This window comes from Malania oleifera, chromosome 10 (assembly GCF_029873635.1).
Source record: "Malania oleifera isolate guangnan ecotype guangnan chromosome 10, ASM2987363v1, whole genome shotgun sequence".
Classification (NCBI taxonomy): Eukaryota; Viridiplantae; Streptophyta; class Magnoliopsida; order Santalales; family Ximeniaceae; genus Malania; species Malania oleifera.
Genome location: NC_080426.1, coordinates 22,411,020 through 22,433,838, shown reverse-complemented (window position 1 = coordinate 22,433,838; position 22,819 = coordinate 22,411,020). Strand labels below are relative to the sequence as shown.

The 22,819-nt window shown below is 33.2% G+C and overlaps 2 protein-coding genes across 5 annotated transcripts in view; both read right to left on the bottom strand.

Moving 5' to 3' along the window:
- LOC131165978 (uncharacterized) overlaps positions 1-4,121 on the bottom strand; it is a 30,207-nt gene extending 26,086 nt beyond the window's left edge. For 2 of the 4 annotated variants that reach the window (XM_058124172.1, XM_058124173.1), the window contains exons 1-7: positions 3,819-4,053; positions 3,577-3,724; positions 2,798-2,858; positions 2,518-2,650; positions 2,259-2,382; positions 1,500-1,556; positions 1,290-1,386 (exon numbers count right to left, since the gene is read on the bottom strand). In XM_058124172.1, coding sequence (XP_057980155.1) covers positions 1,290-1,386; positions 1,500-1,556; positions 2,259-2,382; positions 2,518-2,650; positions 2,798-2,858; positions 3,577-3,724; positions 3,819-4,042 — 844 coding nt within the window. In that variant the 5' untranslated portion in view covers positions 4,043-4,053. Of the gene's footprint in view, positions 1-1,289; positions 1,387-1,499; positions 1,557-2,258; positions 2,383-2,517; positions 2,651-2,797; positions 2,859-3,576; positions 3,725-3,818 lie in introns of all 4 variants that reach the window. The other 2 variants (XM_058124175.1, XM_058124176.1) reach the window with 2 other exon arrangements.
- A 9,996-nt stretch (positions 4,122-14,117) lies between these two features.
- Positions 14,118-15,660, bottom strand: LOC131166125 (uncharacterized). Its single transcript, XM_058124430.1, has one exon. The coding sequence runs from the start codon at positions 15,535-15,537 to the stop codon at positions 14,401-14,403; it is 1,137 nt and encodes a 378-aa protein (XP_057980413.1). The 5' UTR covers positions 15,538-15,660; the 3' UTR covers positions 14,118-14,400.
- Positions 15,661-22,819: the final 7,159 nt, after the last annotated feature.

Genomic DNA, 22,819 nt, shown 5'->3' with positions numbered 1-22,819 from the left:
CCGAAGTTTTCACAAATCATCCAAAATTCACAAAAAATCTCAAGATTCCAGCAAAATTTGTCAAAATTTTTATATGGAACAAAATTCCTTTCAAATTGAAATTTGACTTCAAAGTCCTCCAATTTTAGAACTCAATGTAGCACTACTTTTGTAAAACTGTGATGAAAATTTTGAGGGTTTTATAATTCATGTACACAATTTTGACAAATTCAAAGAATTTCATTTAATAAATCTACTGATTTGGATGGAATTTCATGTGTTTGAAATTCGAACAAAACTTTAATACTTTGGAAAAATCTTTAATTGCATTTTAGTGGAGCCTGTTCTCAGTTTTTTAGGTTATGTGGAACCGTTTTAATTCATTTAACAGACATTCATCTTCTGAGAAACTGTTTTGATTCATTTAACAGGGTACTGATATTGAGTCAGAACTTTTCACCTTCTTCATAATAATTTGTGCATAAATATATTTTCAATCTTTGTTTATAATTTTTTTCAATAAATAATTTTTTTATTGATCATCTGTATTATGAGTAATTATAATCAAAGTAATAAATTTATTAATTAATCAAATAAATTGATTTTTCTGACCGCATTAATACAGCTGCATCACAATAAACAAACAAAATTCTTGGAAAAAGATAAAACATGTTTGTTGAATTATTATTTATGGATTTTGAAGGGGCATTAACGCAGCAGTAGAATTGTCGCCATGTGACCAGGTCACCGGTTAAAGGCATGGAAACAATCTCTTGTATAAATTCAAGGTAAACAGGGCAGCCCTTTTATTATTTATGGATTTTACTATAAATTGGTGGCTTATGTTTTTATCACTTTTTATAAAGTGACCTCTTTCTAATGTCTATTTATCAAAATTAAGATTATTACAAGATAAGGATAGGAATGATGGCTTCGAGTATCTTGAAATTTTGCTATCACTATAACAAAAGTCAACCTTTTAACGGCTAAGTCAGTTGCATTTGCATATGAACTAATATGTAGTTGATTTATGAATTTCATTTAGATCTATCATACACATTGTTTTATCATACACCTTATACTTGTCATTTATACATCTTATTTACAATATGTAAGCTATCATATAATAATATAAAATCATGTCCATAAATAATTTCCAACATCTCGTGAAAATTTTCCATGTTTTACTACTAGTTTTTATCATTTTTTGCAGTTGGAATTGAAATTCCCAAAAAAAATTCTGTAGTTTTGAAGCCTTAAAATTTTAGTTGAAATAAAAATTTAAACCTTGACCAAGATAAGAAGGATACCTATAAAAGACACAAGGCAGCCACCCTCGTCAAATAACATCCGATTTGATATAATTTTAACATTCTTAAAAGATCTATGAAGTTTCTGCCTCAGGACCTGGGACAATTAGCAGAAGAGGCATCATGGTAAAAAGGTGGAAATTGAAGCTAGAAATTAACAAACTCGGCATGTTCGGGAAATTACAACAATGGAAAATTTTCTAAACTAACCTCCTCAATAATATCTGCAAGCCCAGCAGAAAATATAAGAACAGGAATATCTCTATCCTGCACATCAGAGGAAACACAATAAAATTGAGGTGGCAATCTGCCAGCAAATTCTTCAGTTAGACTTCAAATTTTATTAGTTGCAGATTCTATTCTAAAAGATTTTCCGAACTCTAGAAGGAGAACACCAAGCAGTAAAGGCACTAAGAATCTAAGACAATTAATGTATTAAGTTGAAACATTGAATCAACAAAATTTGCCAGCAGTCTTAGGTTACATTTGGTGTGTAGAATACCTATTTCTAGGAATAGAATGGTGATAGTATAGGGATTTGATAGCTTACAAAAGAAAATATTTTTTCAGGAGAAAACAAATGACAACGCAAATATTTTTATTAATTTATGACATGGAATAAACAAGGAATAACTATTCCCAAATTTTGCCATGCGAATGTCTATTCCTATCCTATTACATGGAATAAAGCAAGCTTTTGCAGGCTGTTTTCAAATTATGTTATCTATTTACCATTTTTATTAGTTATTATATCCCACTTAATTACATTCTATTCCCGGGAATAAAGATTTCACAAACCAAAAGTAACCATTATCTCAAACTAAACTTTGATCACCATGGACTACTTGCTATATCAAAGTTAACTCATGCTATCAATGATCAAAGCCTTATTACACTGCTAGTCTTGCACGCAATGAACCATGCAGTATCATGCTCGACAAAATGCTGGAACAAGTTAAAAGAGTTTACCTCCAAAAACTCAAAAAGTTCAACTACACCTTCCCTAAAAGCAATGTTGGCAGTAGCCACAGACTTCTCAATTGCATCATAAGTAAGGCCTCCCTCAATAAGGAGAGAGTGGGTTTTTCCCCACCTGCAATAAAGAAATTAGAGTCTTCAATTTTATTACACCGTTTACCTTAAAGCATTATTGATGGAAGCAGCTCAATTAGTTTAGATTTTAGCAAGGAAAAAGCAAAAAGAAATAGAGGATCATTAGAATATATACCACTCTTCCATGAGCTTAGCTTTCTCCTCAATTGGAATTGTTGGGGAGAATTCTAAAGGATGATAATAATCATATAGTTTCTGTCTCTTCACATCATACACAGGGTTCCCCTGTTGCAAAAGGCCATGACTGCCTACAAGTCTAATTAGAGAAACTTAGAAGAAAAAATGTATATATCAAAATTGAAGAAAAAGGCAACAAAATTGAAGAAAATATGTATACATCAAAATTGAAGAAAAAGTTAACAATCATTTGAGAATCACGAGCACGACCAACTTACTTTGCCCTCGACTGCCATTGATCCAGTACTGTGTTAGTGTGGCATCAAAATCTGCAATTACCTGACATTCAGGAAAAAGTATACTCAATTTAGATTTGTTAAAGTCAGTGTTGTGTCAGAATTTCTCTTGAAATTTGAACAAGACTGTGTTATGAATATTGTAACCTTCTTCAAGAAAGGAACAGAAACAAGCGACTCGAGCATCTTAACAATTTAAAAGCAAACAAACCAACCAACAAACAGATTGGAAACATTACATGCCACAACAATTAGCACTTTAAGGCAACAAAAATATAGGATGTTTTCAGAGGTTCAAGAAGAATTAAGACCCCATCATTGATCCTTGATCGCAAAAAAAAATGTAATGATTCCATCAAAATTTCCAAGAGGGAGGGAAAAAAAAGAAATTTGATGTCTATTAGACAAATAAAAATGTAATGATTACATAATTGTATGGTTAGATGCGCATAACAGAAACTAATATATATATGAGTGTGTGTGTGTGTGTGTGTGTGTGTGTGTGTGTGTGTGCGCGCGCGCGCGCCCATGTTCGCAGACTATCATATAGGAACACTCTTAAGTTCTAGGTCCCCAACAAATTTTCCGGGTTTTTCTTCCTTTCTTTATTTCTTTCTTTTTATTGTGAAATTTTTTAATCTCAGGCGATTACCACTGGTAAAATGGAGAATGCTAAAAATATAAATCTCGGAGTCGGAGAGAGAGCAACTAAAAATGAAGAAAACAAAAAAAATAGCATACAAGTAAATACAGCGTAAAACCTGTAATTTGGCAGGACCCGCCATTTGAATTGCCGCTATTTTCTTTTGCAGCAACTGAGGATCACCCACTACAGCTTCACACTCCTTGGAGGGATCCAATTCCTCCATGTGATCTCCGGGTCTGCCTCTGCCACTGCAACACCAAACCCTACGACGAACACACGCACACACGAAAAGAAATTAGCCTCTTTCAGATGGGTATGGAAATTTCTTTGGATTATGGAAATGCAAACGACCCATACAGGAAATTCTTTACGTTTGTCGATCTATGGATGTCATGAGTGTGTGTGAGTGAATAAGTTTGCAGGTTGTCATGAACCTGGAATTGAAACGGGAAGAAAGAGTAAAGGGGTGTTTGCAAATGGCGCTCCAGCGTAGGGGGATGAAGCTGTGGAGGCGATAGCTCATGGAGAGTGCGTGAGAGGAAGATTGAGTTGATTAAATAATTAATATAGTTTAATGCCATTTTCGCCGAGGGACCCTGCCAGTCCTTCCTGTAATGGCCTGATCTCTCGCGTGCGAGTCAAGTGACCCGCGAGCTACTCGGCTTGAACTCCCACTCGAAGGCCAAATTTATTATGTTAAAAAACTCGAATTATTGGTAATTTGTAGAATCATATATATGATTAATCAAGTTTTAATAATTTATTATTTTTATATTATACATTTAGTTTTATGTATTTATATATTTTATAATTAAATCAAATTTAATTCAAGCAATTATTGCAAAAGTGAAACTTAGTCCATCAAGTTTTAGTTGAGTTTTAAATTAAAATCTTCAAATCATGTCAAGCTCATAGATCAATTAAATTGAACTCAAATATATAATAAATATTTTTTTACTAAAATAAATATATATATTATTTGTATTTACTTTGTATTTAAAAATTACTACAAGACATAGCTGCTCCATGACGACCTATAAAACTTGGAGGGGCAAAGAGATAGTGAGGGCTTCTCTTTACAAAGCTCGAATGGTATCAGGTCCCCCTGGAACGGAGGTCCCACACACACACACACGAAAAGATATTTGAGAAATACCTCAGTGTAGCTCTGAAAGAGACATCAACATATCAACCATATGGACATTGTGCATGGGTGTTGTTGAGAATTTCACTTGTTAGATTGTCTCACATTGAAAAATTTGAGTGAATGACGAGTGTTTATATACATAGTTAATCTCAAGACCCAATATGTTTATGCTTTTGGGTCAAGTTGGTGTTTACCTATATGTATCAAGCCCACTCATGGACTCATCTAATGCCAACAGTTGGAGGACCAAGTATGTGACCGAGACTAATAAGGATCATCTAGGCTTGGAAGATGGATCCGAATAGGGTCAAGACTAATCAAAGGCATGTGAAATGCAACTCGAGACACATAAGGTGCAGTGACAAGGCCCACTTAAGCAACTATTAGAAAATTAGGCTTACTACCATAAGGGAGACGAATTCTATTCAAAGGAAAGCAATTAAAGCTCACATACTAAAACGTAATAGACTTAAACTTTTAGATCAAGTTAGTATTAACATATATGTATCAAACTCACTTGTGGACTCATCTATGCTAACAGGTGTGATATGAATGGTATAACACAAATGTGAAGTTATTTTAAAAAAAAAAAATCAAGATAGGAGTGGGGCACACACCCATGCATTATGTCCCTCATTCACAATCACCTAAAAATATGTTTTTCTAATCTACCTCCACCTTAACAAGTAAGTGATCCAACGACTTATGGGGTCATTGAATTATAATGAATCCAATAAATGGACTATATTCAAATCTTAATCTTGAATTGAATTTATAATTAGGGTTCTAAATGTACTAATCTCCTCGTGTGCTACTCAATAATATACTTGATATTAGCTCAAAACTCATTCACTTCAATAAAATAACTAAATTTTAATTGAGTTTTAAAGTTTCCAATTAAAAGAATTAAGTTAGAGTTATGTTGCGTTTTGGAGCATAAATTTTACATATTGTATTTTGATTTCCGTGGATTTAAATAAATTTTAATATAAATTTATTTTATATCTTATCCAAATTCGAAGGCTATCCAAACATAAGGTTAAATCATTTCATTTCTCTAAGATTGTAAACTAGCTCATTTAATTTGTTGAAAGATTTACTCACTTACAAGTTCAATGTTGGACTTGTACTGATTGGATATAAGCTCAAAAATTTAACCCATTTGTTAGCTTATTTAGAATTCCACTTATAAACTTGCCATAAATTTGATTTCAAATTAAAATCAATATATATATATATATATATTAAGATTCTTTGAATGATTTAATCACTTATTTTTAATTATTTAAGATTCAACTTGACTCATTTGTGTTAGTAATAGGTTTATTTAATAAACAAGTTAAATAAAATAAAATAAAATAACAGGGTTCAACTCATTTAAAATTATTTAAGCTCATCCTCAATTTTGAAGTTTGTTTATTAAATGAGTCAAACTTTACTATTTTGAAACTTGACTCAATTTAACTTATCACAATCTTAATGGCACATTGGAACTTGAAAAATATTAGGAAAATGAAATGAAAATATGAGAGATTCCATTTTTTAATGTTTAGTTATCAAGTAAAGTGAAAAATAAGATAAAAAAATTGCCAAATCAATAAACAAATATTTAATTTTACACATCGTTAATATTTTATTTTCTTTAATCATATTGATAATTTTTTCATTTTTAATGGTATTTGGTATACAGAGAAAAATATAGTGAAAAAATTTTTTTTTTCTTATTTTCCTTTCCTTTTCTTTTTCCAAATAAAATATTTTATCCAAAGCAATTTAAAAGAAATTAGGTCAAGTTATATTTAGGTTAGGGAGCTAAATTTGGAATTAGATGACATTCAACCACTTTTTATTGCATTAAGTAAAAAAAGGGTAAAATATATTTGACAAAATATTGGGTGAAATTACAATTATTTAACTGTACAGTGATTAGTTTAAAAAAATTTCTAGTGGCCAAAAGTAAATTTAACTTGTAGTGACCCATTCTCTTGAAATAAAAATTGAAGACATGCCACCAACATTGAACTCTTATCCATATATAATTGGAGATGGTCCATTTCTCATCCCAACTATTTTCCCTCATTCCAATATTTAAAATTGAGATGTCCAATACAAAAACTTTTATTCTAACTTTTTTTTTTTTGTACGCCGGATTTCTTGGGCTTACGCATCAGGTTAATCTCACACTTATGTCAGCCATGCCCACTGCCAACACTTAGGAGGTAAATTCGTATGTATGCTACAAGCGGCATGGTTTGAACCCCAGATCCACCGTTATAAGCAGCTTTCTAGGGAACCTCCTTACCATCTGAGCTTATGTCTGAGAGCAACTTTTATTCTAACTATTAATATAATGACCCGAATGATAATGGTATTTAAATAGTAAATAGAGATAGAAATGGAAATAGAAACAGAAAGAGATAGTAGACTTCATCGACGACATTGTACTTTGAGAGTAATAACCTAGGAATTTAGGTTAAGGATTCGTCGACGAATATAGGGGATTCGTTGATGAGGGTGAGTTTCATTGACGAGAAGATACCGAAAGGGATTTGTGGGCAACTTTGAATTTCGTCGACAAAGGGGAGAATTTGTCGACGATGAGCCTTCTTGACCTCGTCGATGAGGTGACGTGGCTCGTCAACGAAGGCCCGTGTATAAATAGGCCGAACTTCATTTTTAAGCATAATTTTCGGCGTAGAACCCTCTCTCTCTCCTCCCTTTGGTTCTCCACCTTTCTTTATTCGATTTTGGGTCGGATTTCCGCCGGTTCGAGAATCTGAAGCCACCACGATGCTCCTAGAGAAGTTCTCTGCATATCTGCTGGAGCAGATCGTCGATGGAACTCCTTTGAAATTCATCCCTGAGTTGAGGTAAGACTTTTTATTTGAGATTTGGTATTTCCACAGTTGAAGGAAATGATGTACTTGAATAAATACTGAAGTTTAGTTATAGGAATTATCATTTTCAGGGTACTGCTTAGGATTTTTTACAGGCGTAAGACCAATATTATAGAGGGGTTTTTCAGTTGTCAGGTAAGGGGATAAATTAAAATAGTTATTTTCTATTGAAATTACAATTATTTAATCGTAGAATAATTTTTAGAAAGCATGTGATTATATATGAGTACAATTAAGAAAATGTAAGTTTGGGAAAATGCTGCAATTGTACAGGAAATGTGATTTCAAAACAGAATATACGGTTTCATTCAATTTGTGTGGCATGAATATTATTTTATATATACATATTATACAATGTTTAGTCAAATTTACAAAATAAGCATGTTTACAAATATTTTTGAGAATAACATGATAAATACAATAAATTATGATTTCAGAATAAATGATATGTTCGGCGCAAGGCCATAATTGATGTTTAGCGCAAGGCTATATTTACTCATATTATTCGGCGCAAGGCCGTATTTATTCATGTTTTCGGCACGAGGCCGTAATTATTATGTTTGTGATGACCCAAAAATATATATATATGATTAAAGCGCAATAATAATAAAATAATAAAAATGGTTATTAAGTTAATATCAATACAAAAGTGTTTTTTCTGTAGGATCCTTGATTCCATGTTTGATGTCTAAGAAAGACCTTGTCTAAGCGAGTGCTCAGAGACCATTGTGGCTCAGTCGCTCCCTGGAGGTCGGCTTGGTCAAAATGGAATTTCATAGGATAAATAGGATAGACACCGTTTGTACACGTAAATAAGTATATATACATAAAATAATATTTTGACAGACATAATTTATAAAAATACATAATAAGATAATAATAATATAGGTATCATATGTGGGGCCCACAAGACTGTGTGGGGTCCACTTGAGTCCCGGAGCCACAAGACACTATTTATATACGTAAATAAGTACATAAAATAATGTTTTGACTGATATAATTTGTAAAAATATATGATAAAATAATAATAATATAGGTATCCTATGCAGGGCCCACAAGACTGTGTGGGGCCCACATGAGTCCCGAAGCCGTATGGAGGTTTACACGAGTCTCAAAACTATGTAGGATGCATAAAATCGTATAAGAGTTATTGGAGTTACGTACGATCCATTTGGGTCTTGAAGTTGTGTGGGGCCCACAAGACTACGTGAGGCCCACAAGACCATGTGGGGGCCCACATGAGTTTTCAAAATTTAAATTTAATTATTGTTCAAAAATAAATAATAAAATAAATAAATACTAAAAGTAGTTTAAAATTAATAACAATGATAATAATAATGATAATAATGATTAGAAAAAAAAATAATAAAATAATTAATTAAGTAATTGATTAATTAATTAGGTAAGTAATTAATTAAAAAAAAATTATTTAGTGGGAATGGTGGCAAGCACTCCCACATGACCTCCATCCCTATCCCATACTCAACCCATACCTTGCCTATTCTTTAATTTTTAAAATTATAATTTCACCCCATCTCCCCACACTTTTATAAATTTAATTTCTTCCCCAAAATTTTCCTATAAATAGGGAGCTTTCAACTTTCATTTTTCACAACAATTTTTCAAGGAAGAGAAGAATTAGTGAGTGAAAGAAATTGTGGTGGAGAGAGAATTTTTGAGTCAGTTCTCAATCACCCACTCTTTCCGATCTCATTTCTTAGAGATAGTTAAAGTGTTCGTAAGGGAGAAAGTAAGTAAATTTTGATTATGTTAGTTTTTTTTTATTTAAAATTCATACCTGAATTTATTTTATAAGTAAATTTCAATTATGTTAATTAATTCCACAAAATTTTCATGAGTTTATTTTTACGCATATTTAATTATACCAGTTATATCTTTAATATACTTGCATCTATTTTTAGGTTAAGAAATGTTCTAATCCCCTCGGGTAAATTTTCAGTATTTATTTTTATTTAAAAATAAAATTATATATATTTTTAATACAAAAATTGTGTGGCATGAGTTTATTTTTACGTTACATTTTTTATGAAAATATGAGTAAAGATGAGATTTTCACGATATTATTTTAAATTGTATAAATTATAATAAAATGATTTTAAAACCCCTTATGGCAACGAAAGCTCAAAGTTACAGATGTTCGGTACCGCAACTTAAAGTTTATACGGATCAGAGTGCACCCACACTATTTACAGAGTGGTTATTTATGTTAGTAGATTTCTCCTAAGTGCACACTTAGTTCCGGACCAGGACTTAATAAGGAAAATCTCACTTAAAGTTTAAGTACGTTGATTTAGTTTGGTCAGCCAGGCAGCTAAGTCCAGTCTTCGGATCACACAACCCAATCATGGGGGTAAACATGACTTACGGCAAACTTAAGGGTTGGTTTTTACAATATATGTTTATACATATTTAATTATGTGTACAAAGTTACTAATGATTTGAAGGAAAAGTATGAGTTTACATGAAAATGATCATTTTAGTACTTAAATGACGATCTAAAGAAAACGTATAAGGAAAAGTATATGTATATTTATCATTAAATATTTATACAGTTTTAAAGTTAAAAGTTTAATTTAACAGTTATAATATATGATTATAAAATTTTACTGTTATAGTTATGGTAAAAATTTTATGTAAAAATTTTAAATTTATATTTATTCTAGAGACAGTTTTGAAGTTATAATGTTAAATATTGTTTTACGAAATTTTAAAAAAAACTTATTTTTGCCACACACTAATAATAATCTTATTTACTTACTGAGCGTCGTCTTATTCCAATCATATTTTTATTTCAGATAACTCTGAAGAGCATGTCGAAAATCAGGCTTAGCAAGCATGCAGGTGGGAATAGAAAAATAAAGATTGTTTAGAAATATTAGTATGATGCCAGATATTTATGCTTATGTAATTTTTTTTCTTTTGAAATAAATGATTGTAATATGGATAATTAGTGCTCTGATTTAATAATAATTGAGTTTATTTGCTTCCGCTTTAAATCAATGGTAAAAAGTTAATATCCTAAGCCCCTCGGGGTCGGGGTGTTACAATGTTAATATAAGATTCAGAAATGCTATTATTTGGTTTACGATAAACAGTATATGTTTATGTACTATATGTTATCAGAACTCGGATATTAGTTTAGTTTAGTTCAGTTCCAAAAGCGCGATATCGTAACTTATAGATAAGATATCTATGATCTGATTGGTGCTACCACCCCACGAGGGAGTGAAAGATGGATAGTCGATGTGACTTTCAGTGTAGAGTGTAGACGTTCACCTGGCAGTCTGGACCGGGGTGTGGCGAACCCATCGTACTTACAAACATTTTTGATTTGGCAATGGTCGGCCAGCCATTGTCGGATCCCGCCTTCGGGCTGCACAACTCGTCGTGGGGAGTAATACATGACATCAGTTAGTTATACATTTTGGGTAGTTTTCGGTATTATAGATTATATCAGATAATACATTATTAGTATGATTACTTGGAAGTATGAAATTATATGTTTAACTAACCATATTACGATTTATGCTTTATGCTATATGAAATGTACGATATATATATTACAGTATAAATATTCATGTTGCCACACAACTGATTTTAATTTATCTACCCTTACTCAAAGGTGTCTCACCCCAAGTTTAAATTATTTTCGGAAACCCGGAAAGACCGGCGGGTCAGGACCGCCGCTGAGTGAGTAGAGCTTCCCTACTAGAGGGGTAAGTTCTGATTTAAGATTAGGAGATTTTTGTTATAAGATCTTACGTTTATCTTAATATTTTGGAGATTGTATATATAAATACAGTATTTTTGGGAATATAGTAGACTTTGGTATTGTGAATTTTTGGTTGATGGTTGTGATTAACATTTACTGCTGACTAGATTTTGTTGTGTATGACAGGTATCCCCACTACCCACGGGTTCGGGTTTACTATTTTATTTATTCTGATTTTATTATATGAATATCTAAGCATGACGTTACAATTGAAGTATATCTCAAGGGACGTATAAGCGCACCCCTATTGTCAAGTAAAAAATTTATTGGTATTTTCGATAAGTATTTTTTCCTTACTATTAAAAAAAAATGCCCTTAATATTTGAACTTCACATTAAATTACGAGCAAATAATGCGAGTAATCAAATCAATAATTTGATCATCCATAATGTTCTGTTTGAGAGCATGAATTTCGAACCTTAAATTTGAATTATGGTAAATTTGACATCTGATCAAAATCAAATACAAATCTATATCTAAAACCTTCCCAAATACAGAGTAAATGAAATTTATCATAATCAAATGTCTCATTACCTTTCAATATTTTTATGGTTGCAAATTATATTGCCATCATTATTATTACTATAAGAATATTTTTAAATATTAAGAAAAATAGTATAAAAATTATTCTAAGTATGTATTGACATTATTTTTATTCTAAAGTATAAAAATTATTCTAAGTATGTATTGACATTATTTTTATTCTAATTATCGGAACGTCCTGGAAAAAATTCAGAATGGCGAAAATTAATAATATTAAAAGTTTGATGGAGTCGTTACTAACTTATTATTTACTTAGGTGCACTTAGTTCACCTGATTACTACTCGTTGATTAGTTTTTAGACAAATCTTGGGTCAAAGAACCAGTAATCTTAGTCACTTTTACTAGAGTTTGGGCCAAAAGTTCAGTTTTGTGAGGAGAAAGTACTAGCACTCCCTACACACCTGTTTTACGAACGACATCTAATTAAGCTTAAATTATCTCTAAACTAAATCTAATGGTTTTTATTTAACTTTTTTTTAAAAAATAAATAAATATTAAAACTTTAAAATAAAATATAAAATATGGTGCAATTTTGGAATGTCTAATAAAACCTCCAAAGAAGGATATCTTATTAGATAAACCTTACTCAAAACTAATATGAGTGAAATCTGAAATATTTTTTTACTCATTCTTTAATCTTTGGGACCCACACACAAATATATATATATATATATTAAATTCATAAAATTTGATAAAAAAAAAAAGTCTTTAAATATTCCCAAAATTTTCCAAAATTTGTTAAAGAAATTTTTTTTGAAAATTTTCCAACAATTTTTCTAAAATTTTTAGTGATTTTAAAAAACTTTTTTCCTTCATTTTTGGTATTTTTTATTTTCTCATTTTTTTGTTATCCGATTCAAATAACTCAAATAATTTTTTCTATTTTTTAAAAAATTTAAAAATTAAATAAATGAACCGATTTAACCTTGATTAATTTTTCTAATTTTTGAAACATGATATAAACAATAATTAACTTGCTACATGCACACGCGCGTGTGCTCCTTTCTAGCAACATGCACGGACGCATGTGTCCTTAATGTTATCCTTTCTAATATTGTTATTTGTTTAATCAAATTTGATAAGATCCTTCAATTTTATCATAAGCTGCCATTTCAATTATTTCAAATTTAATTTCTTGCTATATTAGACACACATTCATCATAAGAAATTTCTGTTTTAGATTTGGAAGTGACTGGTCAATTTACCATTATTGAAACAGAAAAATCTACAGAAGTTTCTTAGAGTGAGGTTTTCTAATTGACTTGTGTTTCCACCGCAAACTAGTACAAAATGCCAAACAGGGGAAAATCCTTTCCATTCCTAGCACGACAATCAGAAGAATATACAAAATTTTGGAAAAGTGAAGTAAAGAAAGTGAGGAATGAGAATCATCAAAAAAAAAAAAAAAAAAAAGTGGAAGGAAATGGCGGACAATGAAATGATTATAAAACAGAGAATCAAATTTAAATCTGCTTGGCGGTGGTGACAGTGTGAAACAACAACCTGGAGAAGGGAGGAAAGCATAATTATGAGAAAGAGTTTGATGGAAATAGCCTTGAAAGTATACCTTTCTTTAATTGAAGGTTGAGAAAGTAGAATAAATTCAGCCGTCACAACTCAGAAGGAAGAGAAGAATCAAATTCCATAATGCCAATACTTAGACCTCGCAGGATTCTGCATTTGATCCTCTCGTATTCTTACCTGTTTGGGTTGAAAGAAATTTCTTTTTGATCAACAAAGGGAATACCTAAAGACCAAATTGTGATATCACAATCTTAAAGCTGTACAGGAAAATGTTGAATGTCAAATGGGTTCCCAATGCTCATGAGATTTCGAAAATTCTCAAGATATCTCATGGATTTATGCAAGATTAACTAAGCAAATTTAGTGAGCATTTTTTTTTTCTGAAACAGAGAGACAGCAAACAAGTTAACAAGGTTACAAAGTAAAAACTTGGTCCGACATATTTAGACATAAGTCCTTTTTATTGCGAAAATTGGATCTACCCATTTGTTAAATCGGATGAATTTTTCTTTTTCTTTTGATATCGCTGGTTATCCTATGTTTACAGACCAGGCTAAGGACGCTCTCGATCGACGTCGTATAAGGTAAATCACAGGGTTCTAACTCCATATTTCACCTTTGTCCAAGACGGTTGCCCGTCTTTAGGAGCTTATGACCGGGGCAATCGGATGACCCATTTTAGCCTAAATAAAAACAGAGAGAGAGAGAGAGAGAGAGAGAGAGAGAGAGAGAATTTCATGGTTGAGTGCCATTTTAATTAAAACAAAGAGAGAGAGTTCTGAAAGCTCCTAAAGCCCATTCAAATTATTCTACTTTAATTTTACATGGTGAATCTGAAATGGTCCATTCACAAACAATGAAACAACTAGCAAAGCCAAAGAAAATTCAATCCAATCCATTTTCACTTCTTCAGCCACACCCCCCAACTTTAAAAAATTGAAGAATATATAATTATAACGCAACATTACCCACAAAAATTTGAATGAACTGCACATATATATATATATATATATATATATATATATATATTTTATTCAGCAGCACATTGGGCATATAAGCAATCCATTCTCATTACACTCCGGGCACCTATCCGACGAGTCATCAGAAATAATCTTACGGCCTCCGTTGCACCTAAAACAGAGCACAAAACGAATTCCGGCACAACTTTCGCACGGACTCTGTGATCGATCGATCGGAATCCCCTGAAGTAGCGGCCGGAGTTTTCCCTGCTCGTGCAGCGCCAGAACCTCCTCTGCTCCCCCAATGTGCCTCCCTTTTATAAACAGCCTTGGAGGAACTCCTCTGTCACCCACCATCGTCCACATTTCCTCCTTAAATTCCTTGTGCATCGACAAATCCCTCTCGTAAAACAGTACCCGGAAGCTTTCTAACAAGAACCGAATGCTGTTACAGTTTTCAAATGTCTTTCTTATCCCTCTGAGACTCGTGGTGTAAAGAATTACCGAATCGGTTCCGCCCGGCGGGCACTTCTCTTCGAAATGCGACAGAGGGTCATCTTTCTCCTCAACCCGACGAGCCTTCAATGGAGGTTCATCGATGGAATCTTTGCGGGTTTCGCAATCCGCTTTATCGATTCGAGCTTTCCTCTCTGCTTCGCTAATTCTATTGTGCTCTGTCACTGCCTGCTGGAAGGCCGCAAGGAGGTTGGGGTCGAAGAGGCTGCCGGAGTTGAGATCCGGCCTTCTGAAAGAGGAAATGTCGATCTCCAATAATGGGTTGTGTATAAAATTTTCGACTCTCAATTCTGATAATCCGGCGGCATCCGATGCTCCACTCCGGCGGCATCTGAGCTCGGATGGAGCCAAAATGTCTGACTTGCCCGTGGAACCAATTGAGTTTTTCGAGTTTGCTGGTAGACCAATGTTCTCTTTATTGTCCACATCGTCATCGAACTCCATTTCCTGGTCTTCAAGGTCTCTCATAAGCTCCGAAACGTCGATAACGTCGAGCTCCTGTCCTGCTTCACCGATCCGATCGATCTGCTTCTTCTCTGGCTCTCTACGAAATAGATGGGTTTGAACTTTATCGTTCGTGAAAGTATCGACGAACCCATCGGATGCATTGGCGTGAAGAACCCGGTCTGGTTTCACATAACCGATTTGCCGAATCGTTTTCAGTTTTTTCAGCAATTTTACCTTCATTCCCTTCATCTCTTGCAAATTTAGCTGCCAAAATCTGAACTGGGTAATCAAGATTTTGAGAGGCACGGAGAGAGGTGGTTGAGGTTAAATGGGTGAAAAAGAAAAAACCACAGGTTGATGGGGGAGGAGACTTGTTTTCTCTACAGGCGTTGCTGAGAGACAATGGTGTACTGAAGCCCAACGGCTAGAAAGTTGAATTGCATTTTAAAATTCAAAACTTGCTAGGTGGGATGAAAGGGACTAGACTAGACATTAGGCTGTTATTATCTCCTGGATTTCTGTCCACGAAAAGGATTTACAAATCAACCAGCTGGGATGCATTATATGTAAAAATTATTATATGTAAAGATATTATAATACAAATTAAAAATTAAAAATATTATAATAAAAATACAATTTATTATAATTATTTTACTCAATTGTTATAATAAAAACTAAAAAATCTCTGCTTAAAATACTCAGCCTCTGTTCTGCACAGCTATTAACCATCAAAAAAGGGAGATAAATCTTTTTATTATAATATTTTTTAATTTGCATTATTTTGAACTTTTGTAATTTTAATTATATTTTTATAGCATTATTTAACTTAAATACAAAAATAAATATATTTTAATTAAATTTAAATTTTATTTTAACTTTACAAATATTAAGCACATAAGTTATTAGTTTTTATTTATAATTTAATTTTAAATTTGATATTTTTTTATAGTAATATTAAATAATCCTTAAATATGCATTTAACTTTAACTACTAAAGAAATCTTAAAAAAAAATTACAAAATAACATTCATATATTCTCATGTTACAAATTGTGAAAACATGTAAATATTGTTAATAAAAAATTTGGGCACACAACAATCACCATGCATAGCTCCAATTTTCACACACGCGCGCAGAGGAAAAAATAGAAGAAGATAGTCCAATAAATTTCTGAAAGCCTAAAGACCTGACAGCCCCTGCCATTTCATGTCAGCTCCACCCCTTCTTTATTTTCCTCTTTAAATAATTATACACACACACACACACATACATATATATATATATATATATATATATATATATATAGAAAATTCATGCAAATCTTGCTAGATGATATAACGAGATTTTGTACCGACTCATCGATTAAAACTTGTTGAACTATGCAGCAACAACGAGTTTTGGGACGCATCAAAAGTGAGAAAAAAATTATCACCGAACTATTATTTAATATTTTATTATAAATAAAAATTAAAAAAGAAAAAAAACTCACTTCTTCGTAGCCTGTAATTTTGGTCATCTAGCTTAATGCTCAACCTTTCTAGCTATTTGTCTAGTTTTTCAAAGCATAATATATTCAACATTTATTAAAATTTTCAAAATAATTAAAATATTTTTCCAAATTTTCTGTTAAATTTGAAAATAAAATTTATTTTTTCAACTAAGATTATATTTAATAATAATAATAATAATTTAAAAAACACTAATCTTCCTTATGATTGACAAAAATTGCGATCTCTTCTAAAATTTCATGAAATTCCCTTGAAACTTTGAAATAGGGCATAAGCCTTTTCTAATTTAAAAAAAAAAAAAAAAAAACTAAACACTACATGGGACCTTTGATCATGTTCTGCATTTAGTCTATTATTGGATTTAACAATGAATTAATAAAAGTTTAAAAATTAAATATTCAAGAAGATTAATATAATTTTTGAAATCTTATAATAGTATGCGCAAATAAACTTCTAAATTCTAGGAGTGAGTCGTGCATATTTTATTAAATCTCATAGGTTAGTGTTTTTGCAATTAAGCTTTAAATTATTTTATAATTATGCTATAATAATTTTGTATAGCACTAGTTTTACATTAAAAAAATATTAAGAATCAACATTTTTACTCTGTGCACTCAAACATATATTTATGTTTTACTTATAAAATGATTAAAATTTTGACTAATTTTAAAAAATTTTGATTTAAATACATATATTAAATTCGAAGTCATTATAAACCTAACAGTTTCTCTCCTCTATAAATGTCTATTCATTAGTATTGTCCACTTCATAGTTCTTCCTTCCCTTTCATTATATACATATATAAAACTAGATTTTTCTAAAAATATAGCTATTTTTTATTACCCATGATTATGGTGAATTGTTTGAAAAGCATTCACACAATTTCAAAAACACCATCAAGAGAAATTTTGGTGTTATTATAAAAAATAATGAGAAACAAAATTAAAAATCAGGAATAAAAACTAAAAAATAAGAACCAACATGACGTTTGGCCAATATTTGTAAAATTAAAATAAATAAAAAAACTTGAGAAAAAAATTATCCTTTTTTTTTTTGTTTCTAAATCGGGGTCGTTTGGTATTACTATCAAAATCTCATTTTTGTTTTTAAATCAAATAGCATTTAAAAAAACGTGATTAAAATAATTAAAGAGCAAAATAATACAAATTAAAAATACCTAATAAAAATAGTAATTATTATAATTATTTTGCTTAATTTGATATTTTAAAATGTTATTTTACGATAACAATCTTATTTTACATGATGATTGAAAAATAGTGAAAATATTTTTTAATTTAATTTAATTATATATTTTTTAAAAGAATTTATGCATATTTTTATTTTAATTATATTTAAATTCATATAATTATTTTTAATTAGTGCAAATTATGAATAAAAGAGTGATTTTTAATCCAAAAAACTATTTCTACGCATTAAAATTTTATCTCAAACAGTTGAAACCCAACAATAAGAATAAAAAAACTGTTAATATGAATAAATACATTTTGATAATCTACCATGCGAATGGGCTGGAGGCCCAATGCGCTGGATCTGAGACTTCTTGAGATCAAGAGACTTGTGCTCAGTGGCCCAAACCCGGTGGAGTCTCCTGGTCCCTCCCGCACGGGACCCTACAATGGGATCCAAACCCAAAGGCTCGGGTTTGCTGAATTCTGGCCCACCTAGATTTGAAGAATATTGGGCTCAAGAGCTTTGTGCCTGGAGGCCCAAATTATTCTTAGATCACCCCTAATTATTCAATTTCTAAAAGCACAAAGTTTTTTTTTTATTTTTTTTTGGTAGTCCTCAGCCTTAGAATGATAAATTTATCATTCTCAAAATACTCATTGTTAATATTTTTTATTTCCACACGTTTTTTTTTTTTTTTTGCATTATTTAATAATTTTGATGAATCTTTTCATCTTCCTTGAATTAAAAGTCCACAATTTATTTTGTATTATATTTATCTAAATTCACATAATTCAAGTCCAAGTTTATTCCCAAATAAAGAATAACTTTATGTTCATAGAGGTCTTAAATTTGGATTTGTATTGGATTTGAATAAGATATGATATAAAAATTATTTTGAAATTTGTCCAACTTCACCTAAATTCAAATATAAGATTTGAAACTATGCTCCTAAATACAACATAAATGTATTTTATTATATAGTCATATTTATAATCAAGTATATATAGATAACCAGATATGTATAAAAAAATTCCATTATAGGCATAACTACGTTATATTATGATATATGCGGTGTTGAGTAAGACAAATTAGACCTATTATGCATTGGAAATTTAAATTTGAAGTTTTGAATTTGTATTTGTGTTATATGGACAAAATGTAATATAAAGTTACTTTAAATTTTGTCCAAATCTTATGAATTAAATTCAAGACATGAAATTTATACCATCAAACATAATCTTAAGAGTACATTTGACTTCCCCATGGGCATGGCGCGGTGGAAAGGCATCAGCACGTAAGAAGGAGTATCGGGGGTTCAATTCCAAGTAGATACACTCACGAAGTCAACGGTACCTGTGGATGGTGAGAGTTTATTCTGTGAGCCAGCGGAGACCGTAGATGGTGAGAGTTCTCTATGAGCCAATGGGGACCATGGATGGTAATGGAGATGTGTCCCGAGAGTTGGTTGAACGTCCAACTGATGCACGGAAGCCGTATCCGCATTCCAGACTTTGTCCTTATCAGCGAGACCTGGGGGGTGGAGGACGTTGATCCTGATAGAGATGGAGCCAGAAATACAGTTGGAGACGCGTTGAGCTGAGTCAGAAAACGTGTGAATTTATTCTCCATTTATCTTTTGATTATAAACTTCCAATTTGTGATTAATTTGTATTGATTCGCATTTAATTATAATGTAAAATCCAAACCTATATAAAGAGGTTGTGGAAAGTGATATTGCACAGCAGCACAACAACAACAGCACAGTGCAGAGAGAGCACAGAGAGTGCAGAGAGAGCTGAGAAGAAGAAGGGAGGGAGAGAGAGAGAGAGAGAGAGAATTGTAACATTTCGACGAGTTATTGAATAGTTGGTGTGTGCTCCGTGGACGTAGGTCGTTTTTTACCGAACCACGTAAATTTCTTGGTGTCACTTTCTTCTGGATGCTCACAGGGTCCTAACAAATGGTATCAGAACTCGGTTGGAGCAGAAAAGTCAGATTGGAAGTGATCTTGAAATTTAGAACTCTGTCCAGTAGATCGAAACTGTGTTTTGAGGCCACCATCGCATTCAGCTTGTCGAGATGAAGAGAAGCATGTCCGCCAGAGCTCGAACGGAGTTTAGACAAACCTGTATGCGCCCCCACGCGTATCGCTGCAGCAAGATGCCTTTCCACGCGTCGGTGACGCGCCGCACCCGTCTTCCTTGCTCGACCACCTCAACCTAACCTGGTTATCTACTCGGCTTGACCCGAAAAACTCTCAGTCCTGGGTGAACCTGAGATTTGATCCAAGAACCGGATCTGACCTGCGCCTCAGAACCGGCCACGTTAGCTGACACGCAAGCGAGAGCCACGTCAGCCGGAGCCGCCACGTTAGCAAGCACCACGTCATCAAGTGGGTTCCACTGCCACGTCAGCGCCACATTAGCAGGTGGACCCCCAGTGCCACGTCAGCAGGTGCCACATCAGCAGTTTGACTGAAAACTTTGACTGAGCTTTTTGGGGTCGTTTTGGGTCCGTTTTTTTAAGTGACTTGAACCATTTCTAGGGTTTTTGATCGTTTTGGATCCATCCATGTTATCCATTTGAGCTAATTCCATCTCTAAATTAGAAAATCGAGATATCAAATGAAAAGAGCTCAAAAATCAAAATGTTCAACGAGAATAATTTCGGTTTCTGGAAGATGCAGATAGAAGACTATTTGTTTGGGAAGGAATTACACTTACCGTTGAAGGGTAAGCCAACATCCGTGGACGAGGATGAGTGGGAGTTGCTTGATCGAAAAGCCCTCGGAGCTATCAGAATGACATTGTCGAAATCTGTGGCATTCAATATTAAGCATATAACATCCACCAAGTCTCTGATGGATGCACTCTCAAATATGTAGGAGCAGCCTTTAGCCGCAAATAAGGTACATCTCTTGAAAAGACTATTTACGATGAGCATGTCTGCAGGTGAGAGTTTCAGCAGACATCTGAATAATTTCAATGAGTTGTCTGATCAACTCGCCTCAGTCGGGATAACGTTTGATAATGAGATTTGGACTCAACTGATTCTCTGTCAGTTGCCTAAAAATTGGAATGGTGTCGTCACTGCCATTAGTAGCTCCGCAGGAAAATCGAAACTTGTATACGATGAGGTCATCAGCATGATTTTAATGGAGGAAATAAGAATGTAGTCGAACCAGAGCTCCAATTCAAGTTTAGCCTTCAACATGGAGAGTCGGGGTAGAGGAAACAGGCATGGACGATCAAACAACCGCGGTAGATCTAGGCCCAGATGGTCTCAATCTGGAAATCCTAGAGGTACTCAGGATACAGGTTCCCAAAGCACTAAAGTTATTGAGTGCTAGAACTGTGGAAAGACTGGTCATTATAGAAACTAGTGCAGGAGTCAGAAGAAAAAATTCGAGACGAGGGCAAAGACAGAAGCAAATATTGCTTCTGAGAATGATGAGATGTTGATTTGCTCTTCGGAGAGCAAGCAGGAGTCTTGGGTCTTAGACTCTGGAGCCTCATTTCATGCCATATGCTGCAGAGATTGCCTATAGGAGTGCACACCAGGTAATTTTGGTAAGGTGTACCTTGGCAACGATCAACCTTGCGACATAACCGGTAAAAGAGTTGTGAAGATCAATATAAACGGGTCAGTATGGAAACTGAAAGATGTTAGGTATATTCCAGACCTGAGAAGGGATTTGATCTCAGTTGGTCAGCTGGTAGATGAGGGATACACGACGAAATTTATTGGCAATGAATGGAAAGTTTCAAAGGGTGTACTAACGATTGCGCGAGGTAAGAAAAGCGGAACACTTTTCATAACCTCCAATGCCTCCATGTCTATTTCAGTTGCTGTAGGAAATGACGACAGCAACATCTGACACCAAAGACTTGGTCACATGAGCAAGAAGGGACTCAGGGTGATACACTCAAAAGAAAATTTGAGTGGTCTATAGTCAGTACAGGTTGACATGTGTGAGGATTATATAGTCAATAAATAGAAGAGGGTTAGTTTTCAGATAAACACCCATGCCCCAAAGAAGAAGAGACTAGAATTAGTCCACTCAGAATGTGTTGGGACACATAAGCAGAATACCGAGAATCCTCAGGTGGAGCAACCAGTGGAGCAAATTGTCGCACCACCATCTCCTACTCCAGCTCCGGAGCTTAGGAGATCTACTTGGTCCTATATACTAGATAGAAGGTATATTGATTACTTACTTCCTACAGATGGAGGAGAGCCCGAATATTATGATGAAGCATGTCAGGTGGCAGATATGAGCAAGTGGGAGCTTGTGATGAAGGATGAAATGAAGTCCCTCACCTCCAACAGAATATGGAAGTTGCCCAAAGGCCTTCACAACAAGTGGGTCTACAAAATCGAAGAGGAGCATGACAGCTCCAGAAGGTACAAGCCTCAGTTGGTAGTCAAAGGCTTTGAGCAGAAGGAAGGGATTGACTACACCACATTTTTACAGTAGTTGTGAAGATGACAGCCATCAGATTAGTTCGCAGAAATCGAGTAGACAGGAAGGTGGCGACAGAGGAACCGAAGTTGTGTTCAATTTCAGTTGGTCTTCATGCTTGAAGACACATATTATGAGCATATCATTTATTCATGATACTCTGGTTGAGGAGGTGTCTCTGTCTCCAAGTGGGAGATTGTTAGAGATGGAGTCAGAAACACAGCTGGAGACGCGTTAAGCTGAGTCAGAAAATGTGTGAATTTATTCTCCATTTATCTCTTGATTATAAACTTCCAATTTTTGATTAATTTGTATTGATTCGCATTTAATTATAATGTAAAATTCAAGCCTATATAAAGAGGCTATGGAAA

Coding starts and splice junctions, on each gene's coding strand:
- LOC131166125 (XM_058124430.1), bottom strand. CDS start 15,537: ATGAAGGGAATGAAGGTAAAATTGCTGAAAAAACTGAAAACGATTCGG.